This window comes from Mastigoproctus giganteus, chromosome 2, assembly GCF_048544385.1.
Source record: "Mastigoproctus giganteus isolate SK-2022 chromosome 2, ASM4854438v1, whole genome shotgun sequence".
Taxonomy (NCBI): Eukaryota; Metazoa; Arthropoda; class Arachnida; order Uropygi; family Thelyphonidae; genus Mastigoproctus; species Mastigoproctus giganteus.
Window position 1 is genome coordinate 14305260 of NC_143576.1, and position 23980 is coordinate 14329239.

The 23980-nt window shown below is 39.2% G+C and overlaps 1 protein-coding gene across 1 annotated transcript in view; it reads right to left on the reverse strand.

The window, feature by feature from the left end:
• Positions 1–22846, reverse strand: part of LOC150089177 (lens fiber major intrinsic protein-like) — a 138380-nt gene extending 115534 nt beyond the window's left edge. The window contains exon 1 of the mRNA XM_090388214.1: positions 21988–22846. Within this exon, the coding sequence (XP_090244340.1) occupies positions 21988–22394 (407 nt within the window). The 5' untranslated portion in view covers positions 22395–22846. The remainder of the gene's footprint in view (positions 1–21987) is intronic.
• Positions 22847–23980: the final 1134 nt, after the last annotated feature.

The window sequence follows — 23980 nt, forward strand, 5'->3', positions numbered from 1 at the left end:
GAAGTGAATACCTCAGCAGTCCCCCGTTCTGTCGCCACTTTCAGATGCGAATGCTTAACTGGAGAGCGTCATTTCTTGTTTTTCTTTTGACATCAGTCGAATAAAACCACCTGTAGGAATTCTCGAATTATTTTGAGTTTCTTCTATAGGCAAACGTGGAATACATTCGTGACAAGGAAACGTTGACTCTAAACGGAGACTTTAGTGCCCACGATGTGTGGAAATAAATAGAAGAATTACGCCCCCTTATTTTAAGAAAATAGGGGGCGTAATTCCAATTTACACACTAATGGGTTGTACCGTATATGTGCGGGTCAGCCTAACCTCAACTTAATAAAACTCCTAGACATCTAAATTTCCTTTGACATTAAAATATAATGATATCAGAGGAGTGGGGGACAAATGTCCAGAAATTGAAACTGGTGTAGTGAACTCCATTGAATCCATTTAGACCAAAACGTCGATGGTCACCGTCATAGATCTGCTAAAAACCACGCGAACAACGAATTGATTTTGTTGTGTGGTTGGAATTTCTGTACTACACAGTTTTGGCAGTTGTATAGACATAAAACCCATTGATGTTTTGGTCCGGTGGATTTTAAACAGATCAAAATGCTACAGATGGATTGTTGACCTCGGTCATCTCTTGATGGTACTGTTTCCGCAGCAATCTGTTTTTAATGATTTTACTTTCCATTCTTTGGTTTATGTTTATTTTCTTATTGTATTTTAGTTCAAAATACGATGGACTTTTCCATATTAAGTAAATTACCTTAGTGGTTTAACTTTGTGTTTGCGAAACCTCAAATAATTTTGATTTTCAATATAAATCAACCACTTTTTCTCGCGGACAGTGTAATACGATGATGCATCCCTGGCGTAATCATTTCTTCATTCTTTCCGAAGTGTTGTTCAGTTTGTTAGAAAAGCTTATAAAAAATCCTTTGGAGAATTTTCCTTGCATCTGCAAATGTTTGCTGACTGTGATTGAATGTTGCACTCAGATATCGGCCTCCTTCTGAATCCCGCTCTTACATCGGGCCAGGCTGACGAAGAAATGCACCCCGTTGAACAAATTTCAATCACTACTGGAATCTGCGCATTTATCATTGCAAATAACATGGAAACGTCGATGAACTGGGCGACAGGCTGTTCGGCTACAATCTTCGAGTTCCGAAGGCGGCGTATGTTGACATGGAAACTCAGAAATCGATTTCCGAGACGCTTCAAAGACACGTGCACCGCCCTTCTGCGGTCAGTTGCGGCAACGTCTGTATGAGAGCAGACATACCGCCGATGTCAGTCACAAGAATGGCGCCAGCGCCACTTCGAGAGGATGACGCAAGGGCCATCGTGTCACGTGATGACCACAGAACATAAAGATGTTGAATTAAGTTGGTTGGAGGGGGAAGGGTTGGAAGCACGCCAAGCTTGGCACCATTTCTCCCCAAATTAGATTCCAGAGAGAGGAAAGGAAACCTGTTGTCTGTATTCATTATCCTCACGAGAGAGAAAAAAAAGGGCCATTTGGGAAGGGAGCTATAATCTCTTCTCTTCACCTACAGTAATTCACTGCCGTTTTTAAATCTGAAGTGTGAATTTAAAAAAAAAAGTTACTTAATTTTTCTCTGTCTTGAATTGTTTCCGAGCTTAAAAGCTAACACCACGCATATCCCTTAACAGCTAGTTATATGAAATCAAAGAGATGCCTACAGAAATTTATACTAATGAATCTGGTTTTGGTTATCAGTTGGAAATTTTGACAAGGCACGATGATAGCGCTGGTATCTTTGCACTTCGTGTTTTCATTTCGCACAGATGGTTTCTTTCCACTGTAAGAATAAGTGTGACAGGAGGTGAAATTTGCGATTATGCATGTAAAATTAACATTTGAGTTCAGAGAGCTGTGGAAAGTTGTTTGCGATGATTGTCACATTGGATTATGTCAGTGGATGCGTCCTTTTAAATGTGGACGAGGAGGATTTTGGGCTGGGAAGCTGATAAGGAGTAGTTAAGCCACTGTGCTGAAAACTAGGGGTCTATGAATCTAGACCTCCGAAATTTCATTAGAAATAATTATGGAGAGGTCCTGGAGGGGAAGTTCCTTGCTGTTTTGAATTACACCAGACCATATCTGCTGCTGCAGCTTGTGTTCCCATCACCAAAAGGATTGTGCTTGAAAGTTCACTGGCTTTTCCAAAGACGACAGTCTTCAAGCAGAATCTTTTCGTACTCTTGCTCCATTCCCCACCACACTCAAAACCACAACCAACGCAGCCGTATTTGGAATCCAGTGTAGCAGCTAGAACCGCTTAGAGCAGGAGTTAACACCACCAAATACGGAGGATGCGGAAAGGTCAGGGAATGACCACCGCATCACCCCTGAGCAATATGGCCTTAGTTGCTAATGCTCCTAAAAACCAAACAACAGCAGGAGTTAACAAAATGCGGACTAGCTGAGGCTAGTGAGCTTTAGTATGCAGCACACTGCCGTTTTTATAAATGCGTAAGACTTTCACAAGTACTTCCTGTTAACTGAAGTAGTAAAATTTTTGATGACCGATTCCAAGTATGTCGAAAAACGGAGGGAATTTGGAATATTCGCAGAAAATAATTAGTTCACCGGTAGGTACTGCAAAAATCCCAACTATCGCAGTCGCGATAACATGATGCACCTGCAAATCCTTCTCTTTTCAACCATTCTTTCATGCAAAGGTAGTAGTGATATTACAGCATTAACCTGATATACGGCCCACCCACAATTTATATCGTCATCAGAATTGGCCCATTGACAAAAAAGTTTGAGAACCGCTGGCTTACAGAAGGACATCCGGCTTCTTCTAGAACTGAGGATTATCTAAGGACGTATTGGTTTCCATCACGGGCTGTATTAGGTCCACTGATTATTAATAGTGGTGGGGACCTAGCTGTAAAATACTTTGAAAAAAATATTGCTCCTTACTTTTCAAAAATTTAATGTTCCTATCCTTTAAAAATAGCAGTTAAAACGTTTTGAATTGACCACGTATCCTCAAATAGGGTCATCACTAAAAGGCAACAGATATTTTTACTCCAAGATCTTGGGGTAAAAATATCTGATCTTTGAAGAAAACGGATGACTCTTAGTTATTACTTAATATATTAAGAAATAAAAAGATAAAACTGTTACTTCCTTTGTGAACACTGAAGTGACGAATTTATATATACCAAAATGACCGAAAAAGTATAGGGGGATGAAACCTGGGACGTTTTCTATATTTAATCAAACATACACTCAACTGTATCGAAAAACCAGACTTAAACCACACGCAATTTCCAGACACTTTTTGTATTGAACAATGCTTCAAGATGAATCTTGAATTTAAGAAGTAATAAAACTGGCTGTTTCGCGAATGAGCTATAAACTATAGTTTTAATAATTCGCGTCATAATTTAATCATGATCACTTGATGAGGGAGAAGTTAAGTCAGCATGCACATAAAACAGCAGGTTCTTTCTTGAGGAGTCGTGACGATTGCTACAAATTAAATTTTATTGACCTTGGTGGTAGAAGATGGCAGAGTCGCACGAACAGAGAGGTTCCTCACTCGCAGGATTAAACAATTCGAGAACCACTGGCATGGAGTAATGATAATCGATAGCTTATCTTCCCAGTGTTTTCTTTTGCTCTCTGTAATTCGGGTATGCTAGCGTGCTCTGGTTTCTCAACAAGTTTTGATCTCTGATTAGCCCGTGGTTACTAAAATGCGACGAGATTATAACTTCATTACGTATAAATAAATAATTTTAACTCGATTGGAAGCAATGGTTAGATTGACAGCGCGTTTTCTTTGCATATTCTCTCCATGGGGTTGGTCAAAACAAGAAGTACTCAAATTCAACACCATTTCCATGTTGTTAGGAGCTTTAATCGAAGTATTAAGAAACACTTCGACTTGCTGTTCCATAAACTCTATTATACAAAGAGCAGAAATGTATAAAAGTTGCCAGTCCGGGAGTGTGCATATATTAAATATTGACCACGCCCGAAAAACAGGTGAAGTAAATTCTTTGAGAAGTACAGAATGTGAACTTTCACGTGAGGTAGCATCGCTGAAATAGTACTGGCTCATTGGGTGGAGCATTAACCCTGGAAAGAGACGGTGAATCGATTTTACATTTTCTTTTTTCTTCTGCCTCCCTTGGGTCGCTGAAATAGGTAAGCTCACCCTGTCGTGGTTTTTTCCCCACGAGGTTTGCCTCCGTTATAGCCCAGTATAAAGAAGTTCGATCTTACTCGATGTATCAACATAAATCAACGAAAATTTAAACCGTTAAATATTCGCCTTATTTAAAATGGAAATGTGATGGCAATTTATGGCTAGAACGCGATAACGTACACACGTAATTTAATGAAGAATAATTACCCTTAATTACAGATAAATGCTCATTTTATTTCGAGGCGTGCCGGATTTTCAACTCCCTAAGCATTTTTGTTGCCAGTAACTGCTCTCTGCAGTTTGTAAAACTCTGTGTTCGCGGGGAAGACCTTATCCCAAAGATAAAATATTCATAGCATGTTGTGTTTGCTAGTGAGGAATGCGGCCGGCATATAGATCATAAAGAATGATGAGCTTTCTTTTGAACTGTGTAGCGATGCCAGTTAATTATTCAAAGAGAACCATTAATGGCCTTCCGAAGATTCTTTATTGCGTGATGCAGAAGAAAACTTTTTTTAATCTGGAATACACATTCTCCTTGATGTGATTTGTTTAATTTGAAGTACGCATACTGTCTTTTCAGTTTAAATATTTATAGTTCACCAATTAATTTTGCTCTCTTTGTTCAGCATTTATTAATTAACAATTTTATCCACCGATTTTGGCATGGTAAGTGTACCTGCATGTATATAATACAAAATACAGAAAACCAAGTTTTATTAATTGTTTTCCCTTATACAATTTCAAACCATATACCAATTTCTTAAAATCGGTATATGGTTTGAGATATTCCACTGATCTGGTCGGACCAATTTTCTCATTAAATCTAATTAATCCTAAATTACAGAAAGCCACAATGGATAAGGAATTTTGGGATGGCATTGCTTGGTTATAAAATAACATTGGGCAGTTGTTGCAAAGAAACATCTTAGATAGAGATTCTGGCTTGTCAAAGCAGTTTGGGCAGAGCCTGCCACTGTCGTTTTTGCGCCAGTAAAATCAAAATTAACCAACCAGAGTCTGTTCTCCTCCAGTGACAATGGATAAAGGTTTCCGTCATGAAATCAGGGCCTACCCGGCACGTGGAAGAGACCCCGATTGTAGAAAGTGGATTGCAAAAGTAGATGTTGTGATGGATAGCTAAGCTAGTCCTGCGATCCTCTGAATGGCAGCTGTTCTGAAGATCAACTTCAGGTAAAATTTTGTGATACTGAAAAGGTTTTGAGGATAAATTATGAATTCCATTTATCCTCAAAACATTTTCTGTATATCTAATGTAGTTGAACAGTTAGGACAGTTAGGCTTTAATGTTCATGACATTTATTAGAAATAATAATAATACTTCATTGGAAATTTTTAAAAAATGCATATACGTTAACACAATAGATTCATTATAACCCGAAGCTTCAAATATTAATTAAGAAAAAAAGGGGGCCTCCAAAAGGAAAAAGACAGCCTTCCTATGCATGCGATACCAAACAGAACACGAAAAGAACGAACCCTATCTTAAATCGATGTGTTTCAAAACCATGAAGATATAAGCAGTGTCATATCATTGCTTTTAACCGCCTGGAGATGAAATTGTCCAGGCTGTTAAAACACAACTGTGGATGTATGAAACTTTCTTTGAAATAGCTGGTTATATGTGCGTGGGCTGTTCAATAAAGAATGATCATAAATTTTCATGAGAAACCGCACTGCTTGCTATTTCTAGCTGACATGCGGAATTTAAGACCAACCCAAGCTGGATCACATAAAACTGCTCAGTTGGTTCGTTTGCATGGTGTGACCTTGTGTTGGTCAAAGTTATGTCTGTTCAGTTTCTCCTACATAACGATCGAAGTGACATGAACGAGGAACAATATGCTGCCCTCAAATATTTTTTTCCGTCTCAGAAAACATCAACTTGAAACATATGGGATGTTAAAAGAGACTTATGGTAAATCTACGCTTCCAAATAGCACAGCTCGCAGGTGTTTTCGAATGCTTAAAGAGGGACATGATTCAATCACAAAACCGGAGCTCCAACCACTTTTGCCACCACACAAACCATAAAAATTGCTTCTGTAATCGTGAGAGAAGATCGTCCTATAAGAGGAAAGGGATAACTGGTAGAGATTACCATCGATTAGTAGTGACCAATGATGCAAGAATTTATTTAAGCTGTAGACTTCCATAACAACAACAGATGGAAGTTTGTACCCACAATCAACTACCCGATGGCCGAAGACAAACTTCCTACATCTGTCCTGCAACCATCCTTCCTCAACTTGAATTCACGAGCCCTCATGGTTGTAGTCTGAGCAAGAGGAAGAATCCCATTAGCATTGAGCTTGCTCAATCCATTCAAGCGTTATACCTCAATCAGATCAACTTCCAGGTGGCTAGTCTCCAGACACTGCAATTTGTAGAACTAACCTTGTCTTGGTGAGAGCCCCCTTCATCAATCTCGTTGTCCTCGTTACAGCAGCTCTGCATCCTTCTTAAAATGAGGCCTCCAGATCTGTATGCATTACTCAAGATGTGGCTTAATCATTGCCGATATAATGGGATAATCACTTCCTTATCCCTGCTAGCAAAATTCCTTTATATCATTGACAAAACCCCATGAACTAGCCTGTCTGCATTGCTTACAAAACTTCATATCCGACTGCACAATTATATTTTTTTCATTCTCCACTAACCTGACTGTAGTACCACACAGTTGGTACGTTTCTCTGGAGACTAGCACCTGCGAGGTGATATTATTGAGGTGTTTAAGGCTTTGAACGGATTGAGCAAGCTCAATGTTGATGGGACTCTTCGTCTTGCTCAGACGACGCACATGAGGGGTGAAGGGGCATAAATTAAAATTGAGGAAGGACGGTTGCAGAATAAATGTGCGGAAGTTTTGCCTTTAGCCAGCGGGTGGTTGATCGTTGGAACAAACTTTCTTCTGTTGATGTAGAAGTTTATAGTTTGAATAAATTCCAGGAAGAACTAGACAAACTATTGGACCGAATGGAATGGGAAATGCTTTTTTTGTTGTTTTGTTTTTTGGCTGATGGTGTATAAGCTAATGCTACTTTGAAAAGGGTCGTCAAAATATGGATGATTAATAAAGGTATGTTTGTGAAAAAACCTTATCATTCTTTATTGAACAGCCCTCGTATACAGGCTCTGGAAAAACATTGCAAATTATATTTTATTAAAAATTAGAAAATGAAAGTCAAATTTCAGTAATGCATTTCTTTTAAATTTCCAATACGATTATAATTTTCGATTGGACATTAAATGCTCTTTTTAGAAAAGGTAATTCAAGCCAAAACTTTGAAATGCCAGTACCATCCAGTTACATTATAGAAAATCATGACATGGGTGGTACGACCGGTGCCGAGTAACAAGATGTGGCTGACATGAGGGCGCCAATAGAGTTGTTTCTTCCCTTTCAACTAAACTTGTGTTTGCCGGTTGCGAGAGGGGTGGATATTTGCACAAGCACAAAATCGGTTAGATGCAACTGTGATTGGACGTAAAGTACCTTGGATGTCATTGACAGTCTTGTCTTAATTATATGCAACTGAACAAAGTAAATTGTATTATTACTGTGAAATGGGAGACAGGAATTTCAGCAAAACTTTGAAGTAATTTCTCATACTGGTTATTTTATGACTTTCTGCGAAGACGTGTCCATTATGGAGGATAAAAAGAGCCATCAGGAAATGAAAATCGCGTATTAGGAAACTTTTTAAAGTTAATTAGGCTTATATCGGACTTCCTATCATTCCTGGTAATTGTTTCTTGGCATTCGTCTCTGTGAGCTTCATTTTCTTTAAATGGCAGTCATTGTTCGCTTCGTTGTCCCTCCTTCCACAGTTGTGAGGATAGTTTACGTTAAAAACATACACTTCTCTTCTTTGGCGCAGGCCCTCTGAAGCTCGAACCGTGTCTCAATTTTATACTGATAGGTTTCAACCATGAGTGCTTGTTTGTTTGTATGAAGCCTCGCTCTCAAATTACACGGAGTCTACATATGTCAATAAGAGAAGATATCTCAGTGTGACCCCACTGGTTTTTGGCTTTGACCCCTTGGTCTGAAAAGTTTACGCAGCATTATTTTGTGTAATGTAAATATAAACAGAGTATCCGAAAGAGAAACTTCGTAGTTAAACGTTAGTTGTTTAAACTTCACTCCAGTGTTTCTTCCAACACTGGAATGAACTGCAACGAAATATTTTAAACACATTTGTCGGGTTTCAAACAACTTGTTTGTTTTCAGTTAGCAGAAAGGTAACTGAGTAAGTACAAAACCACATTTAGCTCCTCTCCAAGTAGGGCACTGTACACGGGCGACAGATAGGGGTGTGGGTTTGGTTTCACAAAGCTTACGTTAAGCGGTAGCCGATTTTTGCATTGCAAAATTGTATTTTGTATCAAAGATTCGCTAACTGATACTCAATGTTTATACAATTAAAAAAAAGAACCAAAATCAACGTTTTTGTAATTTTTGAATGTTTGAGAGTGGCTAATACTTCTTGATGGTGGGTTGGTTCTTGGGTGTAATTGAATTTATTGGGAGTTGACTTATTGGTGCAGTAGACAATCGACACATTTGCAACTTGCTACAGCGAGGTCGAACTTGAGCATATTTCGCCAGAATAAAAGAATTCTAGGATGAATTTGGCTGGATGGTTTGAAGATGGGAAGGTTGAAACAAATGTATTTGCTGTAAATTTAAAAATAAGTGAGATTATATTTGAGCAAAGAGCGGCTAAGTCTGTTAATATCAACGGAGTAGCAGTTGTATTTTGATTTTTAATATATGTTTTATTAATCTGACTATTGCCACTGGAGATTACAAGTATGTTGGGTGTTGCGATTTTCTTGTTAGATATCTTATTGTAATACCTAATCACATCGTGGAACTGATATAATTTGTCATTTTGAAGGAGTTGCGATGAACACAACCATTGTCCATAATATTGAAAAGTTTATCAAGAAACATTAAAATGGCTTTTGTTTCCCCCTTTTTGTTTCCCCACCCACCAGTTCGTTTGTTCTTCGTGCTCCTCATTTTAGCTATCAAGCTTTCATCAAGCCACTTGACCCACTTCGTACAATAATATCAACGACTTCCAGAACTCTTGCTGAAGCATAACTTGAATCTATCTACGGGTGCATTAGGCGTCACGCCTACACGTTAGGGCCTGAGAAGTTTGCTGGGAAACGAAACCTATGAACTGCCCCGTTCCCGCCCTAGGACAACGAACGGCACAAAGGTCGGTGGAACATTGTAGTGTCGCCAGCCTGAAGCCTATCAACAACAGGAAGTCTCTCGGCTCGCTTCGTGGTGGTGATGATGGAGTGTTCCTTATTAACGGCATTTAAACTCTTCTCCTTCTTCCTCTCGATCGTTCTCTCTCTAAACATTTATCACAATTCGTGAGTGACAGTTGATTGTTACGTTTAGCAGGCCTCTGATGAAAGTTAAGGCCATTTCGGTGTTGATCTAAGAACAGTGTTCTTAATATAAACGGTTTTCGAATATTTCCGAGCGAACGAATACTAGCCTCATTTTCAATTGTGAAAATTCCAAATCATTTGGGATTAATCAGATATTTAATGAAGTGCACGTTTTTCAAATGACGTTACATTTGTTTCTTCACATTTAGGCGTTATCAACAAACAAAATTGACTCCTAGGCTTTCTCCATCAAAAGGAATTTTATATTTCAATGGAGGGAAGCAAACGGCGCATTTTCCAATTAACAGCGGGCAGCCCGCGGACATGTGACTTAATGACTGAAAAGTTTTCGAAAGATTCGATACATTCGTCGCGGTACAAATATGCCTTAAAGCTCAAGGCGTCCTTGGCATTTACGTCTCTGTGAGGTGGCATCTTCATAAATGAGTTTTAATTAAAAATAAACAGACTCGTATTCACTGATAAGCATTTTAAATTCGTGTTACAGTTGCAGTTATTGAATTTATTCCAAGACTACAGGAAATTCTCAAAAACGTGTAGTCCCAAGTGTCACATTAAATATATACTTCTCTAAATAAACGTTTATTTTCAACAATTTTCATCACTCTATTATTTATATTATGCTAATAAATATTGGAAATTAATTTCCAAGTTATTAGAGGAAATTTTGATGAGGTTAGAGGATGGTTTGCATCCTCTAATTTGAACACCGATTTGAACGTGGTTTCCATAGAGCTTCATTTAATTAACCATAACATTCTGGTTCACCAACTGCATCTGTAGAGGGCGAGAAGTAGCCATAATTACCTTCATAATAGACCTCATTATTGTTGTCAAAACCCATTTGCCCTCAAGGATTTCTTCTCCCTTGGATATTCATCTTATGTCAATGATATCCCAGTAATCTTTCGGAAAATGAGTGAGTAAGTCATGCCCAGCTACGACCAATGACGAGTCCTTTGCTGAAAAGTATGTGAGAAAATGTAATTGAAACTGAAGATGATCTCTAGACTTTGATGTCAACGATCATGATATTTTTTGGAGTTCCTTTGAAAGCACGTAAGCAGCATTATGAGAGAGGGAAATTCTGAACAAGGTTATTCTATTCTGTATTTACGGTTCTTAGTCCACTGCTTGACTGACATCTCCAGTCAGAAATTTCCATCTAACAACGATGCAAAGAATATTCAGAAAAGATTCTGTATTGATTTATGTGAAATATCGATTTGTACCGTATTACTTGCTAACTTCAACTTAATGCTCCTTGTGCTGATACGAGAAGTTAATTAAGACTAACTATGTTAATTGTAATGTCTTCCCAATTCATTAAATTGTGATCTTATTAACAGTAAAATATAACTTTTAGGTATGCGCGTCGACATTTATAGCTCATTAATAATCGGGGAATGATTACTTTCTCAAACGGAATCATGTTTATCAGCTATAATAATACTCTTCTTAAATATGATTCTCTTGATTTAGTCCAAAGCAGAATTCTTGTTGAGGATTTCATCTACCATCCATTTGAACAATTAAATATCTTCCAGGAATAGTCAATAATAAAAAAAAAAGTCTACTGCGCACTTCTGTCACGTTTATAGTTTGAAAAAGTCGAATCCAGAATTGGATTCGACTTTTTAACTGCTGTAGTTGCTTTCAACATTCGATTTGATTTATCTTTTGCTGCAAAATAAGAATAGTTAACTACGATCACATTGCTTTCGAAATTTTGCATTTGCTCTTTAATAATTCGTAACCAAAATGTATAATGAAAGCTCCCAAATCAGGCTGACTGTCATCAATAAATCAACTTGGCCATAAAATTTCGTTGCGCATAAGTAAGCAATAGAAGAGTGGTACTTTCGCGTATTTTGGCCGTATAGATACGCCGAAAAGTGACACTGCGTGATCTATTATGCGTAATATTCGTGCATAAAATTGTTGAACTCCCTAACCAGCAATGAAAGTGAATTATCATTCAATAACTGAGAGGGGAAGAACAAATTCAGCAACGTGGACAACGGTATTTTTAGCCATAACGCATAAACGAATCTATTGGTTGATTTACACTGGAGTTCGAAGAAAGAGCATCACCTAGGGATTTCTAACCCCTTTTCGCGATGGTAAGGAAATTTGCCTTATCATTAATGACTAGCATCACAAATAGAAATATAAACAAAAGATATTTATTAATAGTTAAGGCAAAGCTAAGTAATATTTGACAGGTGCTCTCAAAATATTCCAAAATGAGCATTTGCAACTTTATACAACAGTTTTGGTAAACACGACAATTATGGCTGAAATGTTATCAGGAGCCCTCAGTTTGCTTCAGTTTATCATTTTAAATGGAAAACAAAATGAAAAGTTCACCAGGTGCAAACTAATATTTAGTTGAACCGCCTCTGGCTCTGATGAGAGCAGCATACCGTCGAGGCATTGATAAGACCAATTTCTGAAGATAATCAACTGATAGTTCGTGGTTCCAAACACGAATTATGAAGTTCACGAAGGGTCTTTGGTTTCTTTCTGGCAACTGCAGATTCCACACGATGTCAAAAGTTCTCTATAGGATTCAGGTCCGGGCTGTTTCCTGGCCAGCTAACAGTTGTAATGTTTGGAAGGTCTTCTTCCAATCATTTTTTCACCTGCAACAGATGTAAACACATTACTGTCGAACCTCTAATGCAGAAATTAAGCTAAAGTAACTACAGAAGTGCCTACTTACACTTTTCGTCCCCCGATGAAAAGGAACAGAGTCGTCCTGAAAGATGCAGTTACTTGGCAGGTTGAAATGGTCTCTAATGGTTGGCAGCAATTTTCCTTCCAATATAGCCAGGTATCTATCTATTGGCATTTACGGAACCTTTTAGAAACTGCAGGTGATCTACTTCGCGATACGAAATGCACCCCCATATCATTTGGCTGGTAAGGAATTTCACTGTAGACCCAATACAGTTTGAATGGTATTCTTCACGACGTCTACGGCGAATCGTTTGTCTCCCATCAGAGCCATGCAGGTTGAATTTCTTCTCATCCGAGAAAATAACTGACTTCCATTGCTCGGGGGTCCATTTGACATTCTCCTTACACAAATTAATCGGGCTTTTTGATTTTTTGTGTGAGGAGGACGATGGGCTACAAGTCCATTTTTGAAGAGGCATCTTCTGACTGTTACTGCACTTGTTACCACTCCTCCATGTTCTTCCCATTCTCTTTTCAGCTCAGACGAAGAAGCGTTACGGTTTTTAAGGCATAAGCGCTTCAAAACACGGTCCTGTTTTGGCGTAGAGACTCGTTTGCGTCCGGTTCCCTTTTTCCTATCAGCAGAACCAGTATTGTTGAGTTTGGAAAGAAATCTACTCACTGTCGACTGATTATAAAACTCTATAAGCAATATGACAGGAAGAACATCCTTCCTCACGTAAAGCAACGATAGCACTCTTTCTTCGTGGCGTCAACTGCACGTAACTCGCCATCCTGACACGTGCAAGGAATGACTGCAACTCTTGCAGAGTGCGCTTATATAGTTGAAAATAACAGCTGATGCAATGTTACGTCATCACTTACGCGTGTCAATCTTATCTGATGCAATCTGTAAGAAATATTGCCATATACTTAGGTTATTCGGATGCCAGTTACAATTTTAAGGGGTGATGCACTTCCTTTGAATACAGTATACCGGTATGTTTAGTTAACATTTGCTTTTATGACTTTTCTATTAAAGAAAACGACTCCTGAAGAAAAGATGAGCCATTCTGTATACAGACAGGGCCTGTGTAAAGCGTGTCCATTAGGAGCGCTTCAGATATTCATTGAGTTCATCAGCTAAGATGAGTATCATTCATATTTGATAGGCACACAACAAGAATGATACGAACAAGAATTACAAAAAAAGGTAGATACTTGAATGCGGCCATTTTCTTGCAATATGGCGGTCCTCTGCATACCGTGACCTGTTACACACTGCAGTTATCCTAATCTCAGCTTCAAGGATACGAATCTCCTGCAGGTTACTTTTGGAACCAATATTTGTGCATAGTTTTCGTCTGCATGATTTCCGTGGCAAATGAACGCCTTACATCTGCAGAGAAACAGTTCCGAGTTCTCTCTGTGAACATGCTATAGTAGGAGAACTTTTACCTCCGCATCTTGTTTGGAATAAGCTGAAGAATCAAAAGCCATAGGACTTAAGTAACTGTCGTCACTTTATTAGATCCACCTGCCTTTCTCATGAAATGGCGCACCTCTTCAGTAATTGTATCACATATTCGATATGTTTTGAATTATAGTTGATAAATTCTCCAACGTGTGGCCCTCGTAGTTACCGCAGTGGTTACAATCACCTCTATTGTTCTCGGGAGGGGGCGGATATTTTGAAAACACTATCTCCTAACAGTTGGTTGTGTTGTCCTTAAAACCCACTCCAGAAGGATACTCTTGGCAACATTATATATCTCAATATCTTTATATTGTAAATATGTATTAATAAATGATTGGCAAATATTGTTCGTTCCAGTCATTTCATTGCTTGAAATTTGTTCATGGCCATGCATCATATTGCATGAAGCCCTCGCCGAAGTTAAACCTTCTGATGGAAAACAAAGAATATGAATCAGATTGTCGGGCGCTTGTAAGTTGCATTGATTAAAATCACAGATTAATTACAAGGACAGCAACGGATGTTATATTTTCCAATCGATGACTGACATTGAGCAGCTCACGATCATTGAAGGTAATTCTATCAAAGGAAATTTAAAGAACAAGCATATCACTAACAATCAACTCTGAATTAAAAAGCAAAAAAACCTCAATTTCGTTAGTGGTGCCAACTTCTTTCATCACGTGAATAATTGAGCACGTTTCACTCTTAAAATGGCGGATCGGATTAAAAAAGGTCAGGATTCCCTAGCATCTCTCATTGGAACTCTACGCCTAACATAGCTGAGTGCTCAATGAGAGAATGCAGGGACACACGAGTTTGAGTTCGGCGTGGTTCCAGTACATGGTAAATATGATTAGCTGCAAACGCCTCTGACCTAGTGGCCTTGCCGGAGTATAAACAGAACATTTTAAAAACCTGGTCTTAAAGAATGTAAACAGAAAAAAAAAAAAAAAAAAAAAAACATTATGAGGAGGGAACACATACATGAGGATCTCATCCGGCCGCCTTTCAATTTTTAGAAAGCTCGCTAATAAGGAAATAGGACAGATGCTGGAAGAATCACAAGTGCATTATTACAAGCACAAACCCACCTTCCAGATGGTATTCTATACACGTAAAGCAGACACAGAGAACAGGATGTAAATCCTTTAAAAGATGTTAAAGACAGATCTCATTAAAGATGCTTCATCATCCTATGCTGATAAATGATCAGGGTCTACGTGGAGAGGAAAACGTTCGAGGGTTTAGATTGGTGATTATGACCTTGGATATTAATTTCACATTCTTCGACTTTAAGCAGGATGGTGTCAGTAAGTCTTGTGGTTTCGTGCGAGTTTCCCAATCTGAAGTGCTTACAAAGCAAACAGCCATACAAGCCGAGTAGCTGTTGAAGTTTAGTTACTTCTCGTGACCAAGAATCCCACCCATCTTTGTTTATGGTATCTAAAACCCGACATGTTCGTCAGATAGGTTAACTCACTCCAAAATTAAAAACCGTCAGTTCTTTTTGCCCAATGAAGAAAATCAAATTCAGTTCTTTCCAAAACTGGCAACAGCGTAGCGACCATGCTGACATTGAGGACTAAGTTCCCTTAATACTCCAGTGTGATATCTTAGGACTATTATTTGTAACTATTATTAATAATGCTTCTTATTCAGACTTCCATAAACCCTTTGCCTCAGACTTTTCGGTTCCATCTGCAGCAATGTTTGAAATCTTTGTCATGGGTTTCCAAAAAAGACGAAATCAGTCTTTATTGTTCCTTTGTAAAATAATCCATTAATTTAGAACTCATGTTATTTTCTTCTGATTTTCATAATTTTATGAAGCAAACTGAAAACAAAAATTTTTCTTTTCAAATTTGTATTATTTTAAGAAACAAACTAGAAAGAAAAACGTTAATTTAAAAGCAGTACAACATTTTAAAAGTGCTTATATTTTAAATTGAATTTTTGAAATGCTGTACTGCTTTTAATTTTTCTTTTCAGTTTGCTTCATTAAGTTAAACCTCTTTATTTAATTGTACCATTTAATTTTTTTAGCCACCCACAGTGAAATGAATAGTTTAAATAAAAGGAGTGAGGAACCACCCTCTCCAGTGGGGTAGTTCCTCCTTGAAAATTCAATACACCCAAAAACGGGTGTATTAAATTTTCAAGACGTGTAGATGTCTGTAACCGTGTGTGTTGTGTTCCCTGGTCGGTTTGTCTGTCTGTGAGAGGATTCCCCTCACATCCACGGCCTGAGACCGACTAACTCAACACGACTGAAGGAGAGCAGGAAAAACTTCCTAAATGCTACTTGCGGGATTCGAACCCAGATCCTTCTACACCGCGAGTAGACGCGCTGCCCCAAAGCTACCGCGGGCTACGTCAATGTATGCTTACTAGTCAAGTTATACTTTACGCTTTGTGATTAGGGGTAAAACCCCTAATTATAGTAATCTAATTCGATTAGATTAGTGCAAGTTTCTGTATGATTATGAAGTAGATTTTCCATTAATCGGTCACTTCCAAAATCAATTTTCAATAAAATCAAGCTATTTTGAATATACCTTAAAGATTTTTTTTCCTGAAGCTAAAGGCACAAGTGGGAACACCTTATTGTACAGAAGTAGGGAGCAAAATTATCAGTATATTAATAGGTTTTAGAACTTTCATATCCAAGTTTGGCCCCGTTTTCACAGAACTACTTTCCTTCTTGGATAATTTAAACCGGTTAATTTGTTTGCCCAGAATCAATAAACTGATAATTTTTCTCAATTGGAGTGAAGTTTACTTCTTTGTCCATACACGTGAACGTTCCAAAATTTCAACAACCATTATATTTATTTGATCTTTAGCAAATGCTTAACACTAATTTCCGCGAGATCCAACATTCGGCTCTCACCTTGCTTTGGAACACACGTGCCGGTTCACACACTTTATTCGATCGAGCTCTGTAGAATGCAGGCGCTTCTCATTGTGTGTGTGTACTTGGGGAACCCAAATATCCTTTTACCCTGCAGCTAGGTTGAAAGTATCTAATAGATAATTAGGCTACTCTATTGAACCCTGCTTTAAATTCCAGAGGAATGCATGACAATTCTGAAAAGCATAATATTTCGAATTGATAATAAAAAACTTTTATACTCCCAACTCATATTACTGTTGTAACCATCTCAACTTGGACCTAACAATGTTAGTTCAGTCCAAATTTTTGTGGAAAGCATTGTCCACATTTATCGCAGAGCTTGGTCAAACAAAGCAAAATACAATTTAAATAAATAAACGCTTCCAACATCTGAATCTGTGGCAGTTGATCCTTCTGCCTCCCCCCCATTATTTATGGAGTGCCCTCTTAATGTTCCAGCTGATTCGTTCAAGCTGATTGTCTCTTAGATCCCCTTATACTTTTGGAATCTTTTATAAATCCTTTGGAGAACTGCACAGTCAGCACCCAGCCAGCCGGTTACATCTGCTCGAGAGTGACCAGCCTTAAGTCCACCAACGCAAACACAGAAGGTAGATGGCTCCTTTCAGATAGGAAAGAGCAAGTTGGTCCATCGATCCAGAAGAATAACAAAAAGAATGAACTCGCTTGCATCAGCGACTACGTCACTGTAGAGTCAGGCTACGTAATTTGCATATCTTGTGGGTATCTAATGATCTGTTCGTTGCATGTTTACAATATGTGTGGAAAATAAGTTACACAGTAGATGCACTTTTTAATAGTGTATTTGTGCACGTTAAACTACGCGAATGCTAAGGAAACGTACACGCTTCTTTCTCCTGTGAAGCGTTCTTCAAAAGACAAACATGTGCGCAGGCTATTCCTGAATATTTGCTGAAAGAGCGATCATCGGCGCAAACATTAAATTTAAATGCGGTGTGGGAGCAGCGAGAAATGCTCATTCGCAGAATAGAGGCGCCTTTAGATGATCGGGAACAAAATTATTTGAGGCGTATACTTGTGCGCCTATTGTAGTTTCAGAATCAACCATAAGTGTGTGGCGCTCATTTTGCATTATTAACCCATTTCGGAACCTTGAAAGTTCAACATTCCATCATTGAAATATAAACGTTTACCCCATTGCACGCGCTATGAAACACCCGGAAGTCATCAATAATACATGTATTTATTCAAAGAAGTATAAATAGCGCGTTCGCCCTCTTTTGTCCTCAGTTAGTGCTTCAGCGCAACGCATTGTGAAAAGAAAGCTAGTGGTATTAAACCGAAATCCTCCTTTGAGTTCGAAAACATAAAAAAAAAAAAATGTTAAATTGGGTTGAGATCATCTCTGCGCTGGCCACTGCAATGTTCTGATGCAATTTGCTTTAAGCCACGCATTCACAACCGAAATTAAACATTCCTAAGTCCACGTGGTCGTTTCTTCGGCTCAATGTCACCTCTGGACTTAGGAATGTGTAATTCCTTTGCTATTTGCACGCACAGACATTTTTCCCACATGAAATGCAACTATCTTTCTAAACGAACTCCTTTTTTGGCCTTTGTAGGCCAAACAACCAAATATTATACTGTAATGCGTAATTTCTTTGCTCGTCCAGTGACTTCTGGTGGGATGCGTATTTAAGTGCTTGTAAAACTCCCACTGACAAAAGTGGAAGGATTCTCGATTGGGTCGAGAATCCTTCCAAAAGGGCGATGCGTCAGAATACAAAAATCAACGAAATACACTAACTTCCTCCCTAATCTTTCTTCTTTTAGGTTGGCATTCAGGGTGGATTGCACATAGTATAGTAGAAGATATTCTCCATTCTTGAAAACTAAATATTTAGAAGGACCGTGTTTCAGGCCCTCTCCCAATTGTCTCCTTTGGCATTTCTGTATTTCCTATATATAAACCTGAGATCTTTCCTTCCATAAACGAAAACCCTGTTTCGGTTTTCCCTTTCTATAATTAGCCAAATAAATTTCCTTCCTATAATTAGCAGTTGCAAATTACCCCATACAGTTTCACATTTAATTATAAATAGAGGAAATGTAACATTCATCAGCCGGCTTTGTGGTTCCATCGGGATTCTTCAGTTAAATTTGCACTCACTCGGTAGTTTAATGTGCTGCCAAAGAAAATTAATTCAAATTTAAGAGCAAGTTGGACCTTTAATTTCTCCTTAGCTGGCAATATAGATTTCAGCCGGTACATTAACCGAAAGGTTAGATGACGCTGTTCACCTCACATTTCTCAGTCTTCATATTTAATTATGTAACGGCGTCATCAGCACAATAGTTTAAGATGACCAAATCGTGGATCTTTCTTCCTGCGAGCATTAAAACAACACTGTTAGGCGAACTTCTGGTCGATTTTACATATTCGAAGTACGCTGAGTGGACAGAAATCATGGGATACCCACCTAGTAGGCCCACCATTCATCCGGACACGGGCAGTCACACGGCGAGGCATTGAGTCCACTACTTCACGAAAGCGCTCCACAGGTATTTCCATCTATGTTTGCTGCACCGCTGTCCATAATTCCATTGCATTCCTGGGTGGAGGATCCAAAGCTCGAACGGACCTTTCCACAGCATCCCAAAGAAGCTCCAAAGGATTCATGTCCGGTGAACTGGGAGGCCATTCCATGGTGGTAAAATCTGCGGAATGCTCTACGAACCATGTTCTGGTCACCACGGCTCTGTGGAGAGGCGCAATGTCCTGCTGAAAGAGTCCATTGCATTGAATTAAAAAAATAAACGTTCCAAAAGGAGAAAATCAAATTGGAGTGTCGTGTTTTTGATCCAAGGTGGGCTGAAGACTATTTCTTCATTGATTACCACGAAAGAGCAGTGTGTTTGGTATATCAGGAGACTGTGTGAGTTTTTAGAGAATATAATTTAAAACGACACTGATTCCAATCATAAATCTTATAAAGGAGTGCTGCGAAAAGAAAAGTGTTCAAAGTTACAAAACGAATCAACAAAACATACTGAAAACATATCAGTCAAGAAATTTATCTGCTGTAAGTGCCAGTAATCAAGTTGCCCATTTGATCGGTTTGAAAGTAAACCGTTCAATGAGGATGAATTTGTTAAGCGTTGTTTGTTAAAAGTTGTGGAAGTTGTCTGGAAAAACGAACAACGATACAAGACATAAGTTTGTCTCGACAAACAATTATGCGAAGAGTAGAAGATATTGGAAAGTGACAGCATCGCGTTGCCCAGGAACCATGTATCCCATGAATTCTGTGCTTTCAGTGTAGAAAGGCTTCGAATATGTTAAAGTGGTGAGAATTTTCATGAATTGCTGCTGAGAACTCCTTTGATTAGGGGACAGGGAGATGTAAAATGTTATTCAAGCAGACCTATTTATCAGTTCTATAAGTTGGGAAGGTGAAATACTCTTGTGGGGAATGGGATGATGATCATGACACTGATGATGTCAAAAGGCTACTGCTTATTTAAGTTTATCAGATCATGTATAGCTCACAGTACTTAATTTATATACCAAAGAAGATAGTCCGAGAAACACTATGATGAATTCAATGACCTTCCCCAGATCTGAACCTCATTGGAAATCTGTGGGACACCTTAGAACGCAGCCCACTTTGCTGAAGGAACTGGAAGCGTTGTCGCTAGAGGATTTAAATTACTCAAGATGCAATTCAGACTCGTCAAATTCTTACACGATATTAAGATTTTGGCCACTGCATACACCAGATGTGGCAATAAAGTTCTCCGGCTTGGTGCTGTTGTTTCTGTAACGTTAATATTACTGAACGGTTCAAAGACGGACGTGAAGAAATTCGCGATGACCCTAGTGGGTCAGTCTCTCGAAATGAGAACAGAATTGCAAAAGTTCAGGAAAGTCTGTGGAAAATTTAGTACTGCACAGCCTCACGGATGAACAGAAGCCACGAAGAGTGTCATTGTGCCAAGACTTCATCCAGAATTTTCAAGACAATTCTAATTTCCTCCACTGCATTGTCACAGGCGTTGAGTGCTGGGTGCTTTAGTACGACTCAGAGACGATACTTCAGAGCATGCAGTGGACTTCCAAATCACACAAAAGCCCAAAAAGTTTTGTTTACAAAAGTCCAGGGTCAAGACGATCCTGGTCACGTTTTTCTACGAACAGAGTATAATTCACAAAGAATTTGTACCCGAAGGGAAGAGAGTCAGTACCGTGTTTTACATGCAGGTGCTTCTAAGAATGTTGAAGCGCATTTCCCGGGTGAGGACGTTGGTTCTTGTTGCACGATAATGTCCCCGCCCATTCCGCACTTTTGAAGATATTTCTAAATTAACATGCCACTGTACCGATCAACCATCTGGCCTGCTCTCTCAATCTAGCCCCAACGCACTTCTTCCTCATTCCCAAGGTGAAACTGCCCTCAAAGGAAAGAGACCAGGACGTTGAGCAGATAAAGAAAAAGACAACCGTCGAACTGACCATCATCTCTTTGGACGCCTTCACTGATTCTTTTCATAAACTTTTATAACTGTGTAATAATTTAATTCAATCAGGTAGCGATTAAATTGGGTAAAAATAAAACCATTTTTGAACTCCCTCACTTTGACTCTGTGTTCTTTTTATTGCACCAATTGGTATGCACCACTGGTGCAATTCTTGATACGTTAAATGTCGATGTATAAAATAGCATTGGTCACGTGCGTACACTTATGAATCTGTGATTTCGTCTTTAGAGAACAATATACTGGGAGGATTATAATTGCAATCTTTGGTTTGTAAACACAGTATAGAGAATTTACATGTATTGTGCCATTGAATACGCATTCATGGGTAGGCACGCTATAGTTCCCTTTGGTTACCAAGGCAACGCATAGTTACTGGTTGTCGTGGCAACGAAAAACGCGACAGATGCGCAAAGCGTGCCCATTTGGTGTTCCTAACTTAACATGTTATTTAACCAGTACTTAACTCGTATTTGTAAAAAAAAAAAAACGCGTTTACAAAATGCTGTCATCTGCCTTTTAAAAAAATTGAGTTTACAAGATGCTGTCGTCTGCCTTTAAAAAAATTGCGTTTACAAGATGCTGTCGTCTGCCTTTAAAAAAAAAAAGGCAGACGACAGCTTCTTATTTTATTTCAGCTCACAGACGATCTGATTCGAATTGTTTCTGGGAAACAAGTCGAAGCTTACTAACAAATCAATACAAATATTGTGTTATCGAAACGTTTGATTAGGACAGGAGCAAATACTTACCCGTATAACAGTGCTGCTCCTGCAATGGCACCGCCACATTGGGCGGTAATATAAAGCAATGCCCGCAGAGGCGTCGCCTTCCTCGTCACGAACATCGCAAACGTGACCGCGGGATTTACGTGTGCCCCTGAGATGTGACCGAAACACTGAACAAGAGTGGCCATAGCCAAGCCACTGGTGAGCGCCACCACCACACTGCTGGGCTGATAGCCGGGCCACGTGATATGCGAACCACACAACAGAAACACGTAGAAAAACGTAGCAAGGCACTCGGCGATGATCGCCCTCCAGAACTCCAGAGTCCGGATTTCCTCCTTCATGGACTTTTTCTTGTTCACTTGGGAGCGCAGCCCCTCCACCCTGTCCAGAAGGTGGAGGAAGAACGACTCCAGAGATATCGTAGCCATTTCGGCGACCCGAAGATGCACTCTCTCGTCCTCGGCTACGGCGTTCGAATGTCCGTACGAGTTTTCCCACACAGCCGCCAGCGTCACGGCACTACGGTTTTGAACTGCACTAAAGTAACTCGCATCCGCCTTGTCCTCCGACACATCTGTAGACCATTAGTGGTGAGTCCGTAGCGTAATCGCCACTGGTCAACTGATTTCGCGTATCTGAATGCGACCACGTGTCTTCATGCCCCCCCTCGCCACATAATTACCCGCTTTTCTTACCGCGCACCGAGATGTTCCAGCAGATCTCCGTGTTTAGTAGCGCACGTGCAGAAGTCGGTAACAGCAACAGTGTCGCTGAGATGGAACGCTGGATATGTTCCATGACACAGCCACCGGACTATATCCTCCACGCGCACACGTATCGTCTGCTGCAATCAGCTTATACCGATAACTCCGGGTGTCGGATAAGTGAATAGCTCTGAACATGCGTCAGCGATAGGCACGCTCGAGTGGCTGACAGACGAGGTGGAGTCCTTGAAGAGCGCCCTCTATGTCTGGAATAACGAACTTCGAGCAGGGAAGCTGCATTGTAGAGAGGTTTAGTCATTTTGCTATCGTAAATAAACATTTCGAATGGAACCAACCACACAAGAAATGATTTGTTTACCCAACTCAACGATTTTGTTTTTTGTTTGATTCCAAAATATACCAGCCTGTTTACAGAAGTGGCAGGAAACTGTTGGTTCTGCATTGCTGTAAATAAATAAACAGACAGAGTAAAAATGCTGTATTGAATACGAAATGTTTTGCTTCTTGGCAGGGCAAACAAGAGATGCAGGTGGTAAAGTCCTAGAAGTTAATTAATCACTGTAAATAAATATACGGTTCCATTTGAAGAGATTTACGAGGTGGCTTAGTAATAGGAAGTTGCTTTTAGGGATGTCAACACCCTTGAATCGTTCACGCAGGAATGAAATTTAGATGTACAGACTCGTTCTGAAAGAAAAGCGAACTCAAAGTTTCTCTTCTCAGTGAAGACTTAATTCTTCAAGCTGGTCGAAATCTTGTTTCAGTAGTATCTGAAAAAAAACTTCAACATTTTCAGATGTGATCAAGTTTCCTTGAATAGGTTCCTGAGAATGAATTTACGAATTCATGATTCGATTAGAAGGAAATGCTGAGATCAGAGTTGAGGTCCTGCACTCCATAAATAATTAAATTGTCCAAAATGCGTGTTGCGCTCGTATCCGTATTTCAAAATTAAAAAAGTACCAATAAATTCTTTTTGAGATTCCCCTTCTGAGATAATTGGGAAAATAGCACTCGATGGGAAGTCTGTACCCGGACACAAAAAGGCGGAGCCTATTCTGTGTTGGGGGTTATGACATAATGGTTAAATTGTAACTATAACAAAAGGTAAGGACGGGAATTTCCAATAACAACGATGCAGTGGAGCCCCGGGGTCTGTTTCTGGATGAATATCGGCGAGACTGTGGTACTCCGATTTCTTTCACTTTCCCAAAATGAAAGTTCAGGAAAGATATTACGAAAAATACCATTTGCAGTGGCGCGTTATCCTATAAGCAAAAAAGACATCT